This window comes from Neomonachus schauinslandi, chromosome 9 (genome assembly GCF_002201575.2).
Source record: "Neomonachus schauinslandi chromosome 9, ASM220157v2, whole genome shotgun sequence".
NCBI lineage: Eukaryota > Metazoa > Chordata > Mammalia > Carnivora > Phocidae > Neomonachus > Neomonachus schauinslandi.
This window is the reverse complement of record NC_058411.1, coordinates 100,719,366-100,745,646: the sequence shown is the minus strand read 5'-3', so window position 1 is coordinate 100,745,646 and position 26,281 is coordinate 100,719,366. Positions and strand designations below refer to the sequence as shown.

The 26,281-nt window shown below is 35.0% G+C and overlaps 1 protein-coding gene across 1 annotated transcript in view; it reads left to right on the top strand.

Moving 5' to 3' along the window:
* Positions 1 to 26,281, top strand: part of VPS13C (vacuolar protein sorting 13 homolog C) — a 176,373-nt gene that overhangs the window by 107,823 nt on the left and 42,269 nt on the right. The window contains 16 exon segments of the mRNA XM_044918118.1: positions 1,710 to 1,860; positions 4,116 to 4,225; positions 6,837 to 7,006; positions 8,699 to 8,946; positions 10,081 to 10,310; positions 12,001 to 12,093; positions 14,267 to 14,632; positions 15,023 to 15,109; positions 16,536 to 16,691; positions 16,865 to 17,129; positions 18,707 to 18,867; positions 19,841 to 19,962; positions 20,459 to 20,753; positions 22,003 to 22,392; positions 23,953 to 24,057; positions 24,733 to 24,897. Of these exon segments, the coding sequence (XP_044774053.1) occupies positions 1,710 to 1,860; positions 4,116 to 4,225; positions 6,837 to 7,006; positions 8,699 to 8,946; positions 10,081 to 10,310; positions 12,001 to 12,093; positions 14,267 to 14,632; positions 15,023 to 15,109; positions 16,536 to 16,691; positions 16,865 to 17,129; positions 18,707 to 18,867; positions 19,841 to 19,962; positions 20,459 to 20,753; positions 22,003 to 22,392; positions 23,953 to 24,057; positions 24,733 to 24,897 (3,114 nt within the window).

Below are 26,281 nucleotides of genomic sequence, written 5' to 3'. Positions count from 1 at the left end.
AATTCTCTAATTCAGTATAGTGTCTTTCTCTGAAAAGGAGAATAGAGGGGATGGGGTCTCAAAGAAGTAAACATGGGGCTTCAACCATATCTGTAATCGGGAAACAAGATCTGAAGGAAATATAGCAACTTGTAAGATTTGACAAAGCTAGATGATAGGTACACTGGGGAGGATTATCATATTCTCTCTGCTTTTCCTTTATGCTGGAAGTATTTCAAAAGAAACAAGAAAAACAGTAACAAATCCATCAGTTTAACGTCAAAGTGTGATCATCACTTTAACTAAAAGGACCCCTGTTAAATCAAGAATGTATCCGTAGTGGGTACAGTTTCCACTGCCTAATGTGTCAGCAATCCAGGCCTCTCAGAACACCCCCTCATTGGTATGAGTCTATGTACTTTTCCTGGGTCTGGAGTGCAGCTAAGAAAGGATATCAGGTAGGTAACATCAGTAAGTTGTTTTGGGTAGGTCAGCTTGAAGTTCTTAAACAACTGTGGGGCTATCTCTCAAATTGTCCTTCAGACTTACTGAGGGGTGAATCGAAGTATATGATACGGGTGCTCTTTTCAACCACAGGAAACCAGAGGAGGTGGTGAAGTTAGCTCCTTTTCAGGCAGTTGTAATATCTTGGTTGGTATCACACTCAGGAATGAACATACAAGGGATTTCTGGGGAGTTAAATTGACATCTGTTCTCCTAGGACTGGGGCTTGGGGCAAACAAGAAATCCTTGGTCATTATCTCATGCTAAAATATCTCCCCATTTTCATTTAGGCTGGGAATCAGGCAGCTCAATAGGGGCCTACTTTGGGTAACAATGCAGGGCTTGCTGGATCTCAGGACTCTGAGAGCACAACCTGAGCTGAAATCAAGAGTTGAATGCTCAGCCAACAGAGCCACTCAGGTGCCCCAGATTTCTCCTTTAAAGATTGAGAAACCTGAGTTAAGCAGGCTAAGAAACTTGGCAAACAGCACAGCCTGAAAGTGGTACAGTTGATACAGAGCTCCCTGATTTAAAAGCTCTTGATCTTCCTCCCTCCCTCCCTTTCTTCCAACCTTTCTATCTTTCTCTCTTTTCTTTTTTCTTGTCACATATCCCCTTTCATAAAGGTAGGAGATGAATAAGATATTCCTTTCCTGCTCTGCGCTTTGGTTTTTAAAAATTCTTGTTAGATGCATTAGTTATTGTTCTAAGTGATATTATTCTTGATGAGTTGAACAGATATCTTAGGTTATGTCCAGATGCATATATACAGGGAATAAGAGCTACATTGAAGGAGAGAATCTTTTTGCTTCTTGGTGGGGGTTAGAAACTGAACAACACTCTTCATGTACTGAGTTTGGATGGAAGTGAAGTGGAGCTGGTTCTGGGCCAGAAGAGAGAGAGGCAGAGTGGAGATGAGGAGATAGAGGGGAGAGAAGCATAGGTCCAGGAACATACAAGAAAGATAGGAACAGACAAGGCAAGAAGAGTGATGGATGCAGGGGCTTGGGCGTGGGTGCAGGCAGAAGTGTGTCTGCACACACGAGGAGTATCTCATACTATACAAGATGAAATACCTCTCTCCTGTATTTACTGCCCCAACTCTTTGTTGTTGTTGTTGTTGTTCAGATGGACATTGAATTTGAGGAACTGTAAATTAAGACATGGATATGATATTCTGCGTTTTTATTCCTTTATATTAACAACAACTTATTGTTGCTTTCTAGGTTGCTCTCAGTGAAGACGACTTAACAGTTTTAATGAAAATCTTGCTAGAAAATCTCAGAGAAGCTTCTTCACAGCCAAGCCCTACACAGTCTACCCAGGAGGCTGTAAGAGTAAGAAAAGATGTTCCGGGTGGGCCGGACCACCTCAAAGGTACAAATTGATGAAGATTTTTGCTTTGATCATGGAGAAAAATTAGTGTTAATGCTGTATTTATGTTTAGTGGTCTTTTTAGTTGTCCAGCATAACGTGGTATGAACTGATTCAATATTGTAGTGTTTACTGTGGAAAATTGGCTGGTACAGGGTCTGGGGCTGCCTTGGAGCTCCCAAGGAAAGGAGGTATGCTCATTGTCTTCTATAAGGGGAGAGGCAATCTGTTGTCTGCAGGATACATGTTTGCCCTTTACTTGTAAAATGTGAATTTGCTGAATTCAGGAGCCACCGAGATGGTAGACCTTGAGAGAGAGCAAATTAGGCACGCGGCAGAATAAGGTCCCAAAATAATAGAGAGAAAAGGGTCTTGGTATCCTACTCAGATGACTGACCCATAACAAAGCTGTGTAAAAACAGCTTTACTTATCCGGTTTTATTAGTGAATGATGTAGTCACATACATAAGGGAATTTTCCAGATTATTAGAATGGACTCTTTGAAAAGCACTGAGCCTTTTAAATTTAGTCATTTTAAAAAGATAATTTTTATAAAATAAAAGTGTCCTTCTTGCTCAAAACAGTTATATAAAATATACTTTTACTCTTTTTTCATCATTTAAAGTCATTGACGTGAACATCATGTTTTATTAGACTTGTAAATATTAGGTTAAAATTTCCATGGCTGAAAAGATTTGAAGTACACCTTGTCCTTCTAATAAATGTCCCCAGACTGCTCTGCTTTTATAATGCTCAGATTATCAGCTATTACTTCAGAAAGTAATAGAGATAAAACTGCCAGTTAATAATACCATTAATATTGGGCGCCTGGGTGGCTCAGTCGTTAAGCGTCTGCCTTCGGCTCAGGTCATGATCCCAGGGTCCTGGGATCGAGTCCCGCATCGGGCTCCCTGCTCGGCGGGGAGCCTGCTTCTCCCTCTCCCACTTTCCCTGCTTGTGTTCCCTCTCTCACTGTGTCTCTCTCTGTCAAATAAATAAATAAAATCTTTAAAAAAAAAAAATAATACCATTAATATTGCTTCTCCTATAGTTGGGCCCAGTGTGTTTTGAAATATCACAAAATAAATGACTAGAGCAGTGTGCACAAAAGGTTTTTGTTTTAGGTGGATAGTAATGAGTGCTACATGAGCTTGGTGAGGCCAGCATCCCTCCCCAAATTGGGTTTATGCTACAGTATGGATAAATGCTAGATAAGCGGGCTCTTGCTATGGTTAGACAGGAACTATGTACAGATGAATAAAAATAGCAGGCAGGCTTTATGTGATTAATGATCTCATTATGTTCAGCTGTGGTCAATTTGTGTTTCTGGTTCTGGCTATATGGTTAATGTGGTCCTTGGGAAAACTTGTGAATTCAGATGAAAGCAGCAGACAGTGAAGATTGGAATATGAATTACTTTCAGGAAGAGTGAAGGAAAAAACCCCTAGTGTTTCCCGACTTGGAGAAGCCTTTATGTGATTAAAGTTATGCAATGTTTGCTCTTCCAGTATCTTGTTAAGAGCACTTCCCTGTAAATGATCAAAGAGTAGAATCAATCTCCAAAAGAGATGATAAAATGACTTTGTAAGAGTGATTGACAAGCAGTATCTATTCTTAATCTTACCGTCTAAAAAGTTTTTTCCTAATAATGAGGGAATGGACAAAATTACTTCTTGAAATCTCTTTTACCTCAGAATTCCAAAGGCTCCCTGCCCCATATTGTATTTGAGCTCTGTTTGACTCTGCTATGAATTATATTCTGTTCTTGTCAAGGGTAATGAGTTGGGTGTTTCGGTAATGAAAGATAGTGAGAATTGCACTGTGCTGGCAGAGGACCTGTTACTATCTAGTTGTCTGTTCAAGGACAAAGTTATTTTTCTGTGCCTCCAATTTCATAATCTCTTGACATTGGCTTATAACCATTTAAGTTAAATGCTTTGATAATTGTAAACTACTCTATTATGAGCAGTCTCACTCTGGGGGTGCTTTTTTAAAAAAAGTTGTCTTGATACTGTACAAGACCCCCTCTTTTTGTTGCTTTTTAAAAAACGTAGATGGCCTGCCCCTGTCATTTTGCCCTGTGCTAAACATATAGAATAAATCATTGCCATTTTAATTGTCTTATAATATGGCTTAAAGAATCCTAGAAAGTATGATACATATTTAGAATAATAAGTTATCTTAGCTTTTTAAATAAGTATAAAATAATGTACCTACTTAAAGCTTTTTAATTTTCATACTTATGTTTGATCCGTCAGAACAAGATTTGCCAGAATCAAAGCTTTCTATGGACCAAAGTGTCACTCTTCAATTTGACTTTCACTTTGAATCTCTTTCCATTGTCCTTTATAACAATGATATCAACCAGGTATGTAGTAAATGTCTTTATTTAGAAAAAATCTTTAGCTCTTGATATTTACTTTTAGAATATTGGCATTTTTTGATTTGACTAGTTAAAAAATTAATATGTCTCTTAAATTCTGTTTGGCCTACAGAATATACATTGGTCTTCCTCTTTCTTCACTTTGTTAGTATTTCTAATCTTCCTCAGTTAAGGAAAAGTTTTTACTTCTTTCCAAGTAACATCAGCACTGAAACCACTTAGATCCATCTCTAGTAGAGGAATTTTATATGTGAATAATTAATTATATGTGTAATTTTATTACATAGCTATATATGTATACATATATAACTAAGGAGAATAATTTAGTAGTAGCTTTAGAACATTAAAAGATTCTTTTAAAATTCATGATTATCCAGGATACATAAGCATTAATTATGTTTCTTTTTTTGCATTAATTATGTTTCTATTGAATAAATATTATATGTAATAGATATGTATGAAAGATACTTATCAGTGGATTGAAGAACCAAGATCTAGTGCCATGATTTGAAGTAATTAATGTACCAGTGGTATTTTAGAAAGTTATTTTTTGTTATGTAGATAGTATCTTTAATAAATATTTTTATTAGATCAGTTGTCGTAATACTCAAAATAAATACATCATATGATAATAACCGTAGTCTGCATTGATTATATCTGTTGTTAATGTTTATTTATGTTACCTTATGTTTTATATTGTTTTCTCAAGAGTTACATAATATTCATATATTATTAATGTTGAGCCTTGAGCTAGTATTTGCCATTTATGCAATGAAGTACTTTCATTTCTAATGTTTAATGTTAATGAAAAAACAGAAAATGAACTATTGGAAAACGAACAGTGAAATGTATTCTTCATTTCACTTAAGGTACCATCATTCTACTGGTTTCCCAGCCTTAGAATGTTGGTATCTTTTTTTACTTCTTTCTTTGTTGACCTTTATTCATTAGACACTGAGTATTGTCATTTTTTTCTTTGTTCTTTCCCGTCACTTCTCACTACTACTTTATTTGAAACTTCTTCGTTCACCCTACTGCAATGGCTTCCTTGTTTGTTGCTCTTTTTCCTTTCATCCACACTAGACAGTGGCACAAGTTCAGTTTCCTAAATGAATCTCATGTAGCCATTTACAACTTCCCATTCCACTAAAAACCACTCAGTATTATGTTATCTGAATTTTAGCTTATTAAAAAAATTCAGTGGCTCCAAGTTGTTTACATTAGTAACTGTATAGTGTGATCAGCAGATGTGTCACAGGTCATTTCTGTATTAATAATTACAGACCAAAAGTTTGTGAATTATTTACATTTTTGAAACTTACATTCCAAATTTGCCAATGATGTCAGGAATGCCTGAGCCATGTGCATGCAGTGTACTGTGTGCGTGCAGCGTGACAGATGCAGAGTTAGAACGAGTGTGCCGGGAATGGCACCTCACCGCCACCCCTCGTATCAGTGCCGTCGTCCATAGGGAGCAGTTGTAACTGAGGTTGTTCACTTCCCTGAAGAGATTTTTGTTGGTTGGTTTGTTGTTGTTGCTTTCTTTTTTGCGGGAGCGGTGGTTGTTTTAGTCTGGGCATACAGACTTTACCTACAGAATTTGGAGGTAATGTGTTACGATTAAATAAAGATTGAGTTCCTTTTTCCTGTAAATGAAAGTTTAAATCTTTGGTTGGAGATTTGAGACCTCGGTTAGGCCCCTGTATTTCCAGCCCTCATTCCCTACCATTCTTTTTTTTTTTTAAGTTTTTATTTAAATTCTAGTTGGTTAACATATGGTGTAATATTGGTTTCAGGAGTAGAATTTAGTGATTCATCACTTACATATCCTACCATTCTTTAATTGGAATATTCAAGCCTAAGCAGCTTGTACCTTGTGCCCTTGGAGCATCTTTGAACTGTTTACTCATGTTTTTTCCCCATCTAGAGTATCTTCTACCTCCTCTTAGCCCGTATAATCTCACCCAGCCTCTGAGGCTCAATTCACTTCTCACTTTCATAAATTTTTCTCAGCCCACAGTGATCTCTTTGACCCTCTGAGCTTTTGTTATTTGTATTCTTTACCTAATCACTTAATATTCTTTGTGGAATATGGGAGGATTGAATATGAATTAAATAAATGACAACATGTCAGTCTTTGATCAGTTATAACTTAGAGCATCTCCTTGTGATGGTTCTTGTAATGTATTTCTATTTTCTATATTTGTTAGGGTGTAAGCTCACTGAGATCACGTACTATGTCTTGTTCTTTCTCATAAACACATAGTTCCTATCACAGTGTTTTTTTACAGAAGAGCTCTTTAAATATTTATTAGTTAGACTGATTAATAAAAATATTTCCTGATTATTTGCATTAAACTGTGATGTAAATTTTCATATATTAACCATTGTTGAATATCAGCATGCACACACATATTTTTTTGTATATACCTATACACTCACAAACATACATATTATTGTTTTATTCTTATGTTTTAACACCCATGCTTTTAAATTTTATTGATTTGCCTTTTGTCTCTGAGTTAAGAAATGTGTTTAAAAGTAATTGCCTACTATTTAAAGATAATTGATTCTTTTGCTTGAAAATATGCCACAGGAATCCAAACTTTCATTTCACAATGACAGTTTCCGGCTTGGTGAACTCAGACTGCATCTTATGGCCTCTGTAGGGAGGATGTTTAAGGATGGCTCAATGAATGTCAGCCTTAAACTTAAGACATGCACTCTTGATGATCTCAGAGAAGGCATTGAGAGAGCAACATCAAGGTTTGTCATCTCTGAATTTGCTGTACATTATGTAAGGTTGACATTGTACCTTGCCTTGCTGCCAGGCATTGATTGCTAGGCTTGGGATTATCAAAAGAGGTCTTTGGTCGTACTTCAGTTTGAAGTGCATCAAGAAGTAGTGCTAATATCAGATTCAATTGCTTGGAAGTTTGAATTAAAGGGGCATTTAATAATAAAATGGAGTACCGTCTTAAAAGCGGGAACTAAGGGCGCCTGGGTGGCTCAGTTGGTTAAGCGGCTGCCTTCAGCTCAGGTCATGATCCTGGAGTCCCGGGATCGAGTCCCGCATCGGGCTCCCTGCTCAGCGGGGGGTCTGCTTCTCCCTCTGATCCCCTTCCCTCTCGTGCTCTCTGTCTCTCATTCTCTCTCTCTCAAATAAATAAATAAAATCTTAAAAAAAAAAAAAAAACGGGAACTAAGAGAATGTTAGAATTTTAATAATGAAATCCACATGGGGTGGTTTGTTGGTAATATTTTTCTAAATTGTCTCCAGTAGGCAGGATTTTTTTTTAATGTCTGAAAGTTTTAAATTTTTGTCTTACTTATTTTGTCTTTATACATATATTTTTAAAAGATTTATTTATTTGAGAGAGAGCACAAGTGGGGTAAGGAGCAGGAGAAGCAGACTCAAGTGGGGTGAGGTGTAGAGAGAGAGAGGGAGAAGCAGACTCTCCGCTGAGCAGGGAGCCTGATGTGGGGCTCGATCCCTGGTCTCCAGGATCATGACCTGAGCTGAAGGCAGACGCTTAACCGACTGAGCCTCCCAGGTGCCCCAATTTTGTCTATATATTTTAAAACAGTGTTCTGAAATTTCTTTCAGAGTTTTACTAGAAATGGAATCCCTAGCATTTTCACCTTATCAACCCAGTTTTAAAACATTAACTTATATCAACCTTCTATAAAGTGGGAAATAATGTAACTTTAATAGTGAAATTATATTTTTATTCCTCCGTCAAATAATGAGACATAGTATTTTTGTGCTTGATGTTCTTTGGAGAAAAACTATGCTGCTCCCTAAACTGGGACTCCACTGAATACATACTGGATACTTCTGAGCCCTTTGTTTTTCCTAGAGATGAATAAATGAGGAAAGAGTGCTAGCATGCAACCAGCTTTTCTAGTTTGCAAATTTCGTGTTTGGGGTGGCAGTCCACTGTTGCGTAGGCAAGAATGATAAAGGCCTTCCTCTATTTGGTAACCTGCTTGTCCCAGCACATGTGAGGATGTGTGGGAACAATCATTGCAGACCCTTATTAAACACTGGCTGATATGAATTGGATTGAATACTTTTGGACTCAAATTATAGAGGATGTTTGGAGATAAATTCATTCAGGGAGGTTTTATTTTGTAAAATAATATAAAGTGGTTGTCCTTTAAATTTTGTGGGACCACATTAATGTGTTTTGTTAATTGCTGAAATCCCTTTCAGTAGTCATTCATTTTTCTGCTATTGCATTATAATTATAAAATATTCTGTAATTTCTTAATAACATGAATCATAGGAGACTATGCCTTGGTTGCTTATTAGCTAATTAGACTGTGGTTAACACTGATCTGTTTTCTATTAAGATTAAAAACTCGAAGGTGAAAGATTATTAAGATGTTTAGGAAAATTTTCACCTTTTAAATTATTTTTGCAAGAATAAAATAATGAATGTATATATTTTTTAGAATGATTGATAAAAAGAATGACCAAGATGACAACAGTTCCATGATTGATATAAGTTACAAACAAAGCAAAACTGGAAGTCACATTGATGCTGTTCTTGACAAGCTATACGTATGTGCCAGTGTGGAGTTTCTGATGACTGTGGCAGATTTCTTTATCAAAGCTGTGTCTCAGAATCCAGAAAATATGGCAAAAGAAGCACAGATTCCGCTATGGCAGACAGCCACAGCAAAAATCAAGATGGAGAAAGGTTAGCAGAATTTATCTGTTGTAGATGACAACTTGTTAACAAAGATTACAGACAAGAAAAAGGATGAATGGACAATTTAAGAAAGTAAAATTGCTCTTTCCAATTTAAATATATTCTGTGGAGAAACTTTAGTAAGCATAAATTTTTCAGAGTTAGAGTAGAAATATTTATCGGATTAGGGGCTAGGAAACACCTGCTCTGGTTCCAACTCTGCCATTAACATTGCCTTACTTATCCAAAAATTGAGGGAGTTAATCTGGGTCTTTGGTTGGCAGCCTGTTTTATAGAAGGGCAATCTTTTATTTAAAGAAAATATATGGAAGAATTATAGCACATTGAAGAACAATTGAACAAATAGAGGCAGAGGGTGGGCGTATTGGAGCACCTGGCATGATGCCCCTGGACATCACTATAAACACCTTAAACTCAGTGGAGTGTTTGTGGATGTCTGGTCTTAGTGTACATTGAAGTCACTTCCCTGTTCAATAAATTGTTTATTCCAGCATTACCAAGTAGACCAGTGATTTTCTTTGTTAAATTATGACTCTCTAAGGTGAGGCATTTATCTTTCTAATGTATAACTCAGCAAGACTGGAAAATGCCATTTATTGGCAAGGTCAGAATTTGATTTTTCCATTTATCTTTCCTAAACAGTAATCACATATGATATCTCTATATTCATACACATATTTAATGTATTTATACTATAGATTGTAGGACACTATGTATTTTATGGTAAAGTCAAAGCGAACTTTGATAAAAAGCGTCTCTTATCCTCTTCCTGATATTCCCCTCTCCTGTTTTCCCCTCCTTGTCCCTGCAACATAGCATAATATACACTCATGTACATAATGTACACACCTTAATTCTGACAAAAATAACTTCAAAATAAGATTATTCTTGCTAGGTCAAAATGGAAATGATCTTATGACAGAAATCAGATTGCATTATCCCACACAATCAGCATTTGTTAATAATCATTTATCATTAGTATTAATCAACTATTAATATTGTTAATTCTACCGTATCTATTATAGCAAGATATTAGAAACAGCTTAGTGACTTATAGACAACATATACTCAAGAGATATTTTACTACAACTTTTTTTGGTTCCTATTTTTTTTTTTCTTCAGATGACTCTGTAAGACCAAACATGACTTTAAAGGCCAAGATCACAGATCCAGAAGTGGTATTTGTTGCCAGTCTGATGAAGGCTGATGCTCCTGCTCTGACAGCCTCATTCCAGTGTAACCTGTCTCTGTCAACATCCAAACTTGAACAGATGATGGAAGCTTCTGTGAGAGATCTTAAAGTCCTTGCTTGCCCTTTTCTCAGAGAAAAAAGAGGAAGAAACATTACCACAGTAAGAATTAGTTTATTCTAAGCTTGGATTGAGAATGGCAGAAATGGTGGATTCATAGAATCCTAGAACGTGAGAGCTCTGTAAGACTTCAGAGATTATTTACTACAAACCTGAGGTTTTACAGATAAGGATGTTGAGTTCCAAAGATGTTAAATGATTCAGCCATAGCTGCTAGTGACAGAACTGGGAACTACCTTTAGACTCATTTTCTTTTCATTGTGCCATCTTTTGTTGAGCAGTATTTGAATTTTAGTACAAATCAACATTCCTTTTGAGCTGTTTCTGTTGTTTACCACAGTATATCCAGTGAATGACTGAACGAATGCATGAACAATTATTAAAATCTTTAAGCTTAGAATGAAAAAAAATTCAATTGGAGTCATGAGACCAAAAGAGATTGTGTTTTGCTGTTTTAAAAGTTAACTTCAAAAAATAAAATAAAATAAAATAAAAGTTAACTTCAATTATGTGTTCACATTATTGTTGAAAAATATGATTTTAATTAATTGCCATACCAATAATTTTTAAATGTTAAATTGAGGATTTAACATTAAAGAGGATCGTTATATGACTCATTGGCAGTGTTATTTTATTTTTTTTAAGATTATTTATTTATTTATTTGACAGAGAGAGACACAGTGAGAGAGGGAAGACAAGCAGGGGGAGTGGGAGAGAGAGAAGCGGGCTTCCCATGGAGCAGGGAGCCTGATGCGGGGCTTGATCCCAGGACCCTGGGATCATGACCTGAGCCGAAGGTAGACGCTAAACAACTGAGCCACCCAGGCACCCCTGCAGCATTATTTTAAATTAAAATTTGTGGGCCAAATGGCTTACAGAAAGAAATGCAATGCTAGGCTTAGTCAGTACTTTATCATGAAGCATTCTTTAGCAGGATCATCTTTTGGCCTGTCACAGAAAGCTTGTATTAATCCATTAAAAGCTCATCCTAATTTTTTTTAAATGAAAGTTAATGCAACACTAATTCCTTATTCAATTCAGGTGCAAGGTTAGTTTATTTCCTTGATGATATATGTATATAAATATAAGCTTCATAGTTTTAATACATCGTTGGATTTGAAGATTTGAAATTTGTTCTTAAAAGGACCTTAGCTGATATTCAAGACTGACCTCTTGTTGATCATATGGAAACTGTTCATTACCTATCTTACCACAGTCTTTTTTTAAGGTGTTAACAGGACTCCTTGTTTAAAATAAGTTTCAGGTGATTTAGTAGTCATAAAAATTACAATGAAATAGCAGTTTAATTTCCTCATAGACTTCTTTGTGAATATAATACTTTAACATAGTCTTTACCTCATTTTTACAGATATTTTAAATGCATGTTTTACAGAGGGCATCATTAAAACGTATTTTAGTGAAAGGAAACATTTTAAACTTCTATTAGTAAGTGTGCATCATTACTTAAGAATTTGACATAGAGGAATTGATCAGAACTGCTTAAAATCCTTTTCCAATGTTAACAGATTTGTCATAGTTCAGAAGAGCCCTCACAAGAAATTCTCAGCTAGTTTAATTTACATTTTGCTTTTAGTAGTAGGCTATAGTTAAAGATCTCCAGTTAAGTAAGACATATTCTTGTGTGTATTTTATGTGTGTGTGTGTGTGTGTGTGTGTGTGTATAAACAGATCTATTACTAAGGAAATGTGAATTTGATTTATCTGTTTTTAGGTCTTACAGCCCTGTTCTTTATTTATGGAAAAATGTATGTGGGCCTCAGGAAAACAAAATATAAGTATTATGGTTGAAGAATTTATAATTAAGGTTAGTGCCTATCATGTTATTTGGGTAAAAATTCTTATTTTTCTAACAATATCTTTTGATCTCTCTTGTAACTACAGCATTATGCTAGTCACCTCACATACTCAAACAGTAAATACCACTAACGTTAAAATGCATTTTTCTTTAAAGCAAATATTTATTTCTTTTTTAAAAGAGTACTTTTAAATATCTACAAATGATCAGTATAGTTTTTGTCTATTATTTTTGCATGTATGTGTGTTGGGGAGATTGGGGGACAACAGAGATAGGGTGGGAAGAGAAGGGGAAGGAGGGATGGAAAAATGAAGTTGCTATTATTTGTCATAAGTTATTTTTAGGTTTTTATTTGAGATATAATTTGAATTTAATAATTATGTAATTAAATGTTTTATTTGTCTTATAAAATATTTATGACAGATAAATGCTAGAAATAAGTTATTAGGATTTGCTTTTTTTTTAAATCTCTTAGATTTGAAGTATTGAAAAAAAAACTCTCTCTTCTCCAGTGGCATTTGTATTTTTTAAATATGACCTCATGATTGGTTAGAAATGGAAGATTTAGAATACTTTCCAAAATCTATTTCTCTCTCTGTCCAAAGGACACAAAATTGAGGTTCTGATAGTAGCTTTACTATAAAATAGCCAATAGTGATTAAACCAAGGCTCAAACTAATGTCATTTGAATTACCATACAAATAACAATGTAGTTTTCTCTCAATATTTTAAAGTACTAGGTAGTTCTAGATTGTATTTTGTTAACAGATTTACTTTTTTAAAAACTTAAAAGTATGGGAGGATTGTCTTTCTTTGTATATCAGTTTGTTTATTCAGCTAACACTTTTTGAGCTCTTACTAAAATGTCCTGTTCAAGGCATTGGGGATACATAGTCCCTACCTTCAAAAAACTTAAGGACATATTAAGAAGCAAATCAGTGAGTCCAGCTTTCAGAGGTAGAGGCATGCACAATATGCTTTTGGGAGCACAGACAAAGGGCCTCTAACTCAGACCAGGACATCAGGGTAAGCTGCCTTGAAGTGGGGCTGCTTGAACTAAGTTTTGAAAATCTGATGAAGGTTAGATGGAGAGGGAGGATGAGGATTATCAAGACAGTACCGACAATATGCACAAAAGCAGAGGTATGAAAAACCCTTTACAGGCTTAGAGGGGTGATCCCACGTGGCTGGAGAGAAGGGTGTGGTGGAGTTGTAAGATTGAGAGCACTAATTATAGGTGACATTAATAAAGGCAAGAACGAAAAAGTGACTTAGTTGACAGGTAAGTTTGGGAAGAGGTACATACCAGATCCTTCTTTTGGTGTTGTAATCATATATTCTTAGCATATTAAACAAGTAGAGATTGTGAGAACTGAACAGTATAGGAATCCACTTAACTTATTTAACCCAGTATTGCTCAAACTTTGGGAAACCCTTGCTAGCTAATTGATTAGGCATCAGATCACAAAGGCCTTTGTGTCCTAAGCTAAAGAGAAGTTTGAACTTTATCCTTAAAATTAGGGGAAGTTGAAGATTTTAGGCATAGGAATGGCATGCCCAAGTTTGGGTTTTAGAAAAATAATGCTGGTGGAAGTGTGGAGGGTGGGCCATGAGGGTGCTGACTGGACCTAGAGGACATTGTCAGTGTAGAACTAAGGCACAGTGATAGGAATGAGGAGGTGAGCAAAGATGCTATACAAAGATAGTAAGAGGTAGATTTTGCAAATCTTGGGCTAAGTGTTAGGGGATCTGTGGTGATTCATAGGCTGTTTGTATCAGTAAGACAAATGAAAACCATGTATGTATATACCTTGATGAGGATCATACGCTTTGGCTTAGTTAATGCAGCAGCTTGAAAAATGAAAAATTCAGTTATACTTCTACATTTTTCTGTTTGCATAACACTATTTTACTCTGAATTGATCAATTTTAATTTTAGGTTTTGACCGTTGACATATAACGTTAATTACTTAATTCCAGAATAACCTGGGCAGAAATCATTGTTATGAGGTTAGTTGTCTTGACATATGATTTTGTGTATTCCCTTTGGTTTTCCTTAGGTATGAATGTAATATATTTAATATTTACCTATATTTAATTCATTTTTAAATTTTCATGTTATGTATTCTTCTCATCTGAGAAATAATTTATTCTTAAAATTTTTCTGCTTGCTTTTTTAAAGATTTCGCCCATAATTCTGAATACTGTGATGACAATCATGGCTGCTATGTCTCCAAAGACAAAAGAAGATGAATCCAAAGATACATCTAAGGAAACAGAAAACCTTTGGGGTGTCAAACCTATTAGTGATTATAACTCTTGGTTTCTTGGTGTTGACCTGGCAAGAGAAATAACAGAAAATTTCAAAGACTTTCAACATCCATCAGTAGAGGAAAAGTGTGCTGTTGTTGTAGAGTCGGTTCAGGTTACCTTAGAATGTGGCCTTGGGCATCGAACTGTACCTTTATTACTGGCGGAGTCTAAGTTTTCAGGAAACATTAAAAATTGGACTTCCCTTATGGCTGCTACTGCTGACATGACATTAGAGGTATGACCACAGCATTTAGTACTTCCAGAGCCACCTTCTCAAAAGTACAGTTGCAGGATTAAGATGTGAGCTTTTCTTGTTTGTGCATGGCCGCAGCAAGTGTTTATATATGAATAGATAACACATTCTAACGTTTAACTTGTTGATGTGTAGTAGTATTTAGTTGATCATTATTTTTTAAAGATTTTTTTTGTTAAACAATTTGTTTATGGCAGTAAAGTAAGAAAGAAAAGGAAAATGCACCCTCTTTAGAGATATTCTTTCTGTCTTTAGGCATGTTAAAATGATGATTGACATATACATTAATTACATAATATTTTTTCCTACTGGTTATAGAAATATGTGGTTAAAGTTGAAAGACTCTGTTATTATAATTCTGTGCCTTTCCAGGTTCACTATTACAATGAGACCCATGCTGTTTGGGAGCCACTGATTGAGAGAGTGGAGGGGAAGAGACAATGGAATTTAAGCCTTAATGTAAGGAAACCATAAAATATCTTTATGTTGAACTGCACTAAGGGCATTCACTTACATTTTTTAGTTCAGTGATTCTCAAGATGTGGTCTAGGATTCTGGAGTCCCTTTCAGGGCGTTCATGGGATCAGAACTATTTTCAATAATACTCAGACATTATATGTCATTTTTATTCTCATTCTCTCATGAGTATACGATGGAATTTTCCAGAGACTGTGATATTGCAACAGAATGAATACTGAGGCAGAAATGAGAATCCACCTGTCTTCTCTTAAGGCAGGCACTAGAGAGATTTGTAAGTGCCCCTCTTTTTACTATTAAAGATAACTTTAGTAGTTATCTTTCATTAAAATATTAATTTTTATAATTTTATAATTAAAAATAATATTAAAATTATATATTTATATATAGTAATATATAATATAATATATAATATAATAATAATATTAAAAATATTCAACATATAATTATTTATGTTGAATATGAATAAATATTATTCAACATATAATTATTTTTAAATGAATAAAGTTTTCTCAGTTTTAGTTTCTAATAGAGTTCACGTGATAGGTATAATCCATATAAATGAAGCTTTTTGAGATCCTCCTTGGTTTTAAGAGACTAAAAAATTTGAGAAAACTTGAATTCTAGTTCATGATTTTTTTGTGTTATCTCTTTATGGTATTTCTTGAGAGCACTTCAGAATCCTAGATACCAAAGCACATTTTTCTAGACTAAAAGGAACGTGAGTTATATACCCTTAACAAATGATCACAACACAACTTTCTGAGGTAGCCTGACTGAAGTGTGAGGCACTGAAATCGACTCAGCAGATTCTTATTTTAAAGATGAGAAGTCACTTAACCTGTGTCCCAGTTTCCTCTCAGTGAAGTAGTAATATTTCTGACCTACTGTCTCTGGCCCAGACAGGCTAACAAGTAATTTTTTTTAAGGTTTTTGAGCTCTATTAGAACAAAAACTATGATGGAATCTGATGGCTGGTTGAAAGCTTACCATATTTTTTATAGGTGTTAACAGTAAAAAGTAGAAGGAATTCCACATTACCTCCAATAAGGATCAGTTTAGACTTTAGGGTCGTCTTAGATTCCTCATCAACACATAAGGACTGACTAGTCAGGTGTCACTGGGTCAATAGCTTGTTCTGGGGAATGCACAAGAGACAAATATCGTAGCTGACTTTGAGTGCTTTCGTGGCACGATTCTAAACATTACCCCATGTACTGACTATACACTGAAAGAAAGATTGCTGATCTGTGCTAAATCTAAGTGAAGAATGATTATTTTTGAAAATGAAACATTTGAGGAGTTTTAATACAAAGTGACCAGTTTAGGAGAATTTAACTCTTTGAGAGTTTTTAAATTTTATTAACTGACTAATAACTTAAATGTGTTCTGTTATTTATCATCATAGGTAAAGAAGAATCCAGTCCAGGATAGAAGTTTAATGCCAGGCGATGATTTTATTTTTCTTCCTGAGCCACAAACAGCAGTTTGTATTTCTTCAGGAGATACAATGAATATAACAATATCCAAAAGTTGCCTTAATGTTTTCAACAATTTAGCCAAAGTATGTTTGGTTTTTACTTGGAATCTTACAAATGGGATTTTAAATTGAAACTTGTATGGATTATTGATGTTTGTCATCAAAATTAATTTCTTAAAAATGTATAGTCTTGTTTAATTTTGGGAAAAAAATTGCATTTTGCAAAAATTTTATTGTGATGTTATGTTCCTTTTCAGGGTTTTTCAGAGGGCACTGCTTCTACTTTTGACTACTCTTTAAAAGATAGGGCTCCTTTTACAGTAAAAAATGCTGTAGGTGTTCCCATTAAGGTGCAGCCCAATCATAATCTTAGAGTAATAGGCTTCCTTGAGAAAAGTGGTGTTTATGATGTTGATGCTGGTCAGAATTTGGAATTGGAATATGCTAGCATGGAATCTTCACGTCAAGGAAAATTAGCTATATTGAGCCGTCAAGAAAGCTCCTTCTTCACTCTAAGCTTTGGTATGCTATATTTATTTTATTTTAAGGGCATATTTGGAATTGTAGGTGTGGGACTTATTTTTGATAAAATATGAAGATATTGCTGCAGATACCATGGGAAACAACATTTGTAAAGGCTTGAAGCAAATAATTGATAAACTCTTGTCTCGTTTTCTTCCTCTAAACTTGAGAAAATTAAATTTGATTAAGAATTACCTTAGAGGGGCACCTGGGTGGCTCAGGCACTGAAGCGTCTGCCTTCGGGTCAGGTCATGATCCCGGGGTCCTGGGATGGAGCCCCATGTTGGGCTCCCTGCTCAGCGGGGAGGCTGCTTCTCCCTCTCCCTTTGCCCCTCCCTCTTCATGCTAGCTCTTGCTCTCTCGCTAGCATTCTCTCTGTCTCTCTCTCCCAGTCACTCTCAAATAAATAAATAAAAATCTTTAAAAAGTTTCAAAAAATTAAAATAAAGAATTGCCTTCGATCATGATCTTGGGGTTGTGGGATTGAGCCCTGCATCCAGCTCAGCACTCAGCTCAGAGTCTGCTTGAGATGCTTTCTCTCCTTCTGCCCCTACCCCCACTAACACACATCCAACTTGCTTTTGTAATAGTCTTCATTTTAAATGTCTGATTAAACACATGCACGTGCACATATGCTCTCTCTCTCTAAAATAAATAAATCTTTAAAAAAAAGATTTACCTTAGAAAACTAGATTTCTGTGCCCTTAAATTCTACAATATGTAGTGTGCTTCAAAAAGAATGTGTGTTCAATGAGGAGAGGAAAATTAACTATATTCAGAAGTCCTAAAATATTGACAGTAATTATCACCAATACAAAGAAAAGGTGTTATTGCTATATAGTTGAAAGAATAAGGAACAGGTTGGATTTTGTTTAATACATTTCTTAAAAGTTTTAATTTTAATTCTAATTAGTTAACATACAGGGTAATACTAGTTTCAGGTGTACAATATAGTGATTCAGCACTTCCATATACTGGTACTCATCACAAGTGCACTTCTTAATCCCCATCATCCATTTCACCCATCCCCCCCACCCCTCTCCCCGCTGGTAACCATCAGTTTGTTCTGTAGGGTTAAGAATCTGTTTCTTGGTTTTGTTTTGTTTTGTTTTGTTTTTAAAGATTTATTTATTTATTTTGAGAGAGAGAGTGGGGGGGGGGGGGGGGAGAGGCAGAGAGAGAGAATCCCTGCTGAGGATGGAGCCTGACGCAGGGCTTAATCCTAGGTCCCTGAGATCATGACCTGAGCTGAAATCAAGAGTCAGATGCTTAACCAACTGAGCCACCCAGGCGACCCTGTTTCTTGGTTTTAATACAACTTAAAACCCCAAGAGAAATTGTTTTGGGTCAAAAAATTTTATAACTAGTTTCTTTTCTTTTTTTTTTAAATTATAGTTTCTTTAGTTTCCTTTCTTTGTTAGTTCCTATGTCTTAAAAAAGCATTTTGTGTAGTCATCAGTTTTAGTCATAAAGAAGAACACTCTTGTCATTATTTTAAATTGCTAAGAAGTACTCTGTCTTAGAGAAATACAGGTAAATTAACATTTGGAATGCTTCTCACTTATGTTCTGCCTTAGTACCTCATGGATATACAGAAGTAGCAAAAGTTCCTGTTGCCAGATCCGGAAGACGATTGTATAATGTACAGAATCCCAATGCCAGTCGTTCTGACTCAGTCTTGGTACAAATTGATGCAACTGAAGGGAGTAAAGTAATTACCCTTCGCTCTCCTCTGCAGGTAATGCACTAAAGTGAATTGTGTCCCTTCAAGTAAAACAAGAAGTATTCAGTCATTTAGCTGAATATAGGAAAATGGTAAAACATTAGGTCCATACTGATTATTCAGAAATGAATTATAGATTAAACTGGCTGCTATTTCCAATCCAACCTACTTTTGTAATAGTCTTCATTTTAAATGTCTGATTAAACAGTCTTGTTATTTGAAAGCCCATTTTTGTTGTGGTCTAGGTTTGAAATTAATGAAACTTTTTGTCTATTTCTTTAAAGATTTAGAACTGGGAGTATTAATAATTATAGCTGGTTGTCAGATAGGATAACATTCCATTCTCTTTGTATATCACTTGGGACTGTCTTTTTCAAGTATGTGTGAAGGAATATTGGAATGATCTCCCCAGAAAAAAATTTTAGTATCTTAATCTTTTCTACCTTTAAGACTTTATCCATTTTTCTTCTGTGCATTATTACAGGTTTCATTATATGGTCATCAAAAGAACATTTCTTCCTACTTAAAACATCAGATATAAAATGAAAGGATTTCCATTTTTGGCCATTGTTATCTCTCAGTTTGCTATTAACTCTAGCCTATATTGTAGTTAAGGAAAGAGAGTTGTAGTACTTTTCCTCATGTTTCCTTTGCTATCCTTTCCTGTTTTCTCATGGTGCATTGAAAAAAGGTTTTAATGGGGAAAATATTATGGCTGAACTCTTCAAAATTAATCTATATTATACACTAACAATGAACATAGAGGACAGAGCATGTGAATATCCTAGAAATTTTCAACTGCCCCTTAAACATCAAGTTTCTCACATATAACCTTTAAATATCCGAAAATGTTTCAATTATCTCTAAAAATATCTTCTAATACTGGGTTTGAAACTTTTTAGATCAAAAAGTCACTATGCGCAGCTCACACTTTTCTTTCAAGCATCTATATCTTTTTAAACAACTTGTATGTCTTTTTACCTAACAGATTAAAAACCATTTCTCTATTGCATTCATCATCTATAAATCTGTTAAGAATGTTAAGCTATTGGAGCGCATTGGAGTAGCCAGACCTGAAGAGGAGTTCCATGTTCCTTTAGATTCATATAGGTACATACTTCTTTGAATATACTAAGTTTTAAAAGGTTCACAATACATATTTTTAATTCTATGAATTGGGATCTATATTCTAGAAAAAATAACCTTCGATTTTCATTATCTAAAATATGTAAAAGCCAGCTTTAAGACATATATAAATATATTTATTTAATCACTGAATTTACCAGATGAAAATCTCTTATTGTATATTCAATGTTTTAGAATTTTCTGAAAGCTGTCTTTATTAGATTGCCTTTATATTTGAAGTGACTATTTTTTCTGACTTGTCACTGTTTAAGATTTTTTTTTTTTCCAGAAAGTTCCTCCATGGGTTAGCTGTATGACTTTGGGCAAGTTTCTTAACCTTTCATAGCCTTGTTTTCCTCATCTGTAAAAATTAGAATAATAGTATTTACCTTGTAGTGTTACCAAGAAGATTTAATGAGATTCTTTTTCTTAAGTTTTTGATAAAAACTTTTTTCCCCACTCTGTTTTCTTTTTTCTCTAGATGTCAGTTGTTTATTCAGCCAGCTGGTATCTTAGAGAATCAGTACAAAGAATCCACCACTTATATTTCTTGGAAGGAAGAACTTCACAGGAGCAGGGAAGTCAGATGCATGCTGCAGTGTCCATCAGTAGAAGTCAACTTCTTACCTCTCATTGTCAATACAGTTGCTCTGCCTGATGAATTAAGCTATATATGTACCCATGAGGAAGACTGGGATCCGGCTTACATTATTCATCTTTATCCTACCCTCACTTTGCGGAACCTTCTCCCATATTCTCTAAGATACTTACTCGAAGTATGTCTCTTGTATTTTGTTTGACCTTTATTATTGCAGAGTGAATTCTGTTTTGTTTTGTTTTTTACTGTGTTTTTAGTTGAGGTCAGTATTTTCCATAGCATACTTTAATATTAATAACAGAAAAACTGATACAGCATTAAGCATATAATCACTGTGCCATGTGCTTTACATGTTTTAACATATTTAATCCTTGCAATAACCTTCTGAAGTAGGTACTATTATTATTATTAGGCCCATTTTGCAGATGAAGAAACTGAGTCACAGAAGGTTTAAGTAACAGGCCCAAGAACCCACAGCTAGTAAGTTGTAGAGCTGGGATTTGAACCTAGGCAATTTGGCTCTTTTGCTCCCTTCCACTGAACTCTGTTGCATCTGCTATGAGTTAAGAACCATAATAATCTCTATTAATTAAGTAAAATTCCATTAGCTAAGGGATAGAAAAAAGCCAGTGGGGAAATACTTCATCTTACTTTATTCTAAAATTAATTTTAAAGTTAATAGTATGATTATTTGATCCAGGTTTCTGTTGAACTTAAAATAATTTGTCTAAGAAGTAACAGGGAACATTTTTTAGTAATGATGTATGGTAAATATTTTTAGATTTTCATGCCACAACATTTTAAAATACAAAAGTCTGGAAAGTGTTGGAACCTAAATTATTTCTTTTCTTCATCTGACAATGAGTCATCCCTGAGGTGTAAAGACTAAAATGAATTAAATGAACTAAATAGTACTTATGCAAGAGAAGCTTTCAAAAAGAAAGCCTGATTTATTATGTGGCTATTATTCATTTCAAAAATAATTCTACCTTACTTAGATAGCTTGTCAGAATAGTTTGATATCACTTTCCTTCTCTTTATGTGGGAACCACTAGGCATAGTGTGTGAATAGCAGATGAAGCTGAAGCCCAGGCACTTAAGTGGCTCATCTAATGACATAGACAACAGCCAGCATTCCTTTTATTCTTGGCATAGATCTGACTTTTTTTTCAAAACTTATGGCCATTGGCCTACTTACTCATGGCCAAAAGACAGTTTCTGCTTTTGGCTATGATACAGTGTTTTCTTTTTAGTTGTTAGTGGTTATTGGACATTCATAATTTGTAAACATACTTCACTGAACACTTGTCAGTTAATCTGAATCTGGTAGGTTATTTATTAGCATTTTCATAAAATATGGATGTTGCTATTGAAGAGGTTTTTAAAAAATCACTAAGCAAATTTAGTTTTTGTTTGTTTGCCTTTAGGGAACAGCAGAAACTCATGAGCTCACAGAAGGCAGTGCTGCTGATGTTCTACATTCAAGAATCAGTGGAGAAATAATGGAATTGGTTCTGATGAAATATCAGGGCAGAAACTGGAATGGACATTTCCGTCTATGTGATACACTTCCCGAATTCTTTCTTGTATGTTTTTCCTCTGACTCCACAGAAATGATGTCAATTGACTTGTCAGTACATGTCAAACGAATTGGCAGCCGGATGGTGCTATCTGTCTTTAGTCCCTACTGGCTGATCAACAAGACTTCTCGGGTTCTCCAGTATCGTTCGGAAGACATTCATGTGAAACATCCAGCTGATTTCAGGGATATTATTTTATTCTCTTTCAAGAAGAAGAACATTTTTAGTAAAAATAAGGTGTGTTTTGGTTGACATAACAATTTAAAATAGATAAATTCCTAATCTGGAAACTCGTGAGTCATTTAAGCCTTCCTTAAATCCATTCTTAACAGTTTGCAAAGTGCCACTGGTATGAAGTAGGTCCAAGGAGACTTTTCAGGAATACATCAAGTGAGATGTTAGGACTAGCAAGAGTTTCCCAAAGCTGAATTGCCCTTTTCTCCATGGCCTTTAGAATTACTTCTGTTCTTTTAGTAGTGTCAGGTAGAAATCTTGATTTTAGGTAGTTTACCAGTGATGAAATAGCATTTCAGAAGGTGGAAGAGTTTGATTTGGCTTCTGTTAACCGAGCCCACCTAGGTATGAAGCACTAAGCCAGGCCTCTGAGAGAGAACCTAGTGCCTAACCCTGGTCTTTTGTGCTCTGGTCCCTTCTTTCCTTTGTAGATTCCTGTCTTGGAATTGCTTATCACACATTGTCCCAAGTCACTGCTAGGCCTTTGTCTGTGCTGCACCCTCTGCTAGAATGCCTCTTCCCCTCTTGTTTCCCTGTCTGCCACATCTTTTCTGGTTACCTGCTTTTCATTCTTTCGCTGTCATTGTGCTCAGGCCTGACATGTGTGAAGGATTTCTAACTGTCTAAAATGGCGCTAGGTATTACATCCATGTCCTCTTAGAGCAGTGGTTCTCAAATTTCAGATTAGAATCACCTAGAGGACTTTTCATACACATTTCTGGGTTGTGTCCCTATTTGAGTCAGTAGGTCTGGGTAGGGTCTGAATATTGCATTTCTAACAGATTCCCAGGTGGTGTTGATGGTGCTGGTCCAGCCACCACATTTCGAAAACCACTGTCTTAAAGTATCGATTAATCCATAGCGTTGTAATTACCTGTTTATGTCTCTTACCTCTGGTTGTCCTCAGGCTTTTTATAATCTAGTTGGGTAGATTGAGGAGCACAATTAGATCTCTTCTTTAAAACTTTTATCTAACTCTCATAGCTAGAAGTAAACTTTTTACCTTCTCACCTTGATAGCATTTTGTACCACTCATGTAGCCATTAATCACCTTGAGTCTTACATCATAATTATTAGTATGTGTTTCCCATCTCCTTGTTTAGTTGGAGCTCATTAAACAGGAACCGTGTCCTGTTTTCTTCCATTCTGCTGATCATGATGCCTTTCATTTAACGTTTGCTGAATAAAGACATAAATTCTCTATGTTTTAAAAACTTTAAGAATTTGTTAGTTAGCTCAATATCTTAAGTGTAACACTGGAAAAATGTCAGTTTACATTATAGTTTTTTTTTTAAACAACAAAGGGTCTCATTGGTGTACATCTTTAAATTCACTAAACTCATTGCATAGGTGAATGGGAAGATCAGAGCTCTGCTTTTATTCTCCTGGCCTCTAGAATATCTGTGGTTCTATGACCCATTGGCAGTATGGCTTTGATTATTTTTTTTTCTGTGTCCCATGTTACTAAATAAATTTCTAGTGGCCTAACAACTTTCCCTCAAATAAAATATTAATATAGTCTTTTAGGTTTCTTATATGATGGTTATGTGTTCTCTGGTGTAGGTACAATTAAAAATTTCAACTAGTGCCTGGTCCAGTGGTTTTTCATTGGATACAGTGGGAAGTTATGGGTGTGTGAAGTGTCCTGCCAGCAATATGGAGTACCTGGTAAGATTCCGCTTGCTTACTTACCTCTGACTTCATTCACATTTTCTTTGGTTCAGTAAACCAGCTAGATTCTAAGGGGTACAGAAATTTGAATTCTAAGTATTATGTAAAGGACTGTTATCTCTATAAATTTCTGTGGCCACTAGTATCAGGACATAACCTGAATTTATAAAAAGTTTAAGACAGTAAGTTGAATCCTCATTCCATACTGTTCTCTGCCAAATGTTTCTTAAATATTAAATTTGATTATGAAAATTTGAGTAATCTGATGCCAGTGGACCTGTTTTATTGCCACTTTGAAATTTTCATCTTAGTTCATTAACAGAGTGATGATAAAACAGCAAAACTTGAGCCTCTCCACTAATTATAAAACAATTTATGTTTGGAATGTTAAAAAATGAATACAAATAAAATAAATATTATGAGTCATCATTAGTTAGATTACCACTTGATATTTCTTGAATTGATTTCTGATGGAGCCAAATTAACCAAAACTTTTTCTTAGTGAGAAGATAATCAGTAGTTGAATATGGCTTATATTAGTTACTTTATTTAACAAGCGTTATTTTAAAGTATTTTAAGAAATCCGTGTATGAATGCGATATGTGTGTGTACCTTTCAAAGAATCTATATAAAGTACTGGGAAATGATAAACTTGTTTGTTCCTTTACACAGGTTGGTGTTAGCATCAAAATGAGTAGTTTTAATCTTACACGAATAATTACTCTGACTCCCTTTTGTACCATTGCAAACAAGTCATCATTAGAACTAGAAGTTGGCGAAATTGCATCTGATGGCTCAATGCCAACTAATAAGTGGAACTATATTGCTTCTTCAGAGGTAAAATTTTCCTTTACTATAACTGGCTCCTAAAACGTACAAATAAATATGACATATAAATAAGAATTGCATATACTTCTTTGTTATACCCATTTTGCTACAATATTTGTGTATTAAAATATGATGGCCAACTTTGACTTTTCTTTTGCACTGTAAACACATGTTAAAAAAAGAAGAATAAAAGTACTGGTAATATTTATCACTAACCAGTCTAGAGGGCTAACACCCAGCCTCTAGTTCTTCCTATATGTATAGAACATATGGATGTGTATTGTGAAAAGAAGATAAAGATAATGTACTATGAATTATCTCAATAGGATAATGTCTCTGCATTCAAGAAGCATATAATCTTGTTGGCGAGCTGAAGACTCATATAAATTAACACATGGAAGAAAATATATGCTAAGTTATAGGTGGTTTTAGAATTTCTGAATAGAGTATCTGAAAGTTTCCTTGAAAATTTCCTAAAATTCAACCCCCTCACTTTACCGAGAAGGAAATTGAATCTCATACTTTTTTAAAGTCAGTACAGTCATTGGAAGTCACCATCATTGTGGCCAAGATCGAAAGAGAGTGTTTCATAGAAGAGGTGGGATTTGAACTAAACATTGCAGGTTCAATAAGATTTTAGGAGTGAAGAGAGTGAGGGAAAGAGTGAGGAAGAGGACAGGTGCAAAGATGAGTATTACCGTTTGAATTTGCCTGAGTTTTCAACCAAACCAGCTGACCTTAAAGAAAGAACCATTCTTCTGTACATCTCAAAAACAAAATTGTATATATATTTAAAAACTTAGCAAGAAGCTTAAGAGGAGGGATTCCAGTTACACAAATTCAGAGCTCTGAGAGGCATGGGCTTTCCAAGGCTCTTAGAATGATCTCTGTAGACTTGGCAACAAATAAATGCTCATTATCATTGATGTGGGTTTGATAATAGTAGCATTTTTATTCAGAAATAGAATTTATCTAGTATTGTATAACAGAGGGACATTTTGTATTAGGAACTAAAACCTCAGTTTTATAGATAAGGCTCAGAGAGGTGTATTGCTTTGATTAAGATCAAACAGTTAGGAAGGTAATGTTAGGATTTCCAGCAAGGTCTGTGGTGTTCTCTTCTCCGCCTTCAATGGTCTTTCTAGTTTATCTAGGATAAGATAACACTGAACGAATTCATAGTGCATTAAGGAATTATAATGGGATATGCGCAAAAGCAGATATTTTAAGATTATAGGTTTTAAATATTCAAGATATTTGAGGCATTCTTAATCAGTAAGCTCTTTAGTTTCTCATAATTATTCTATAAGTGCATACAGACTAGATCTATGTTCTTCCAATGGAGTTTCTTTGGTTTCATAAATAAGCCTTATATTATTAATAATTTTAACAT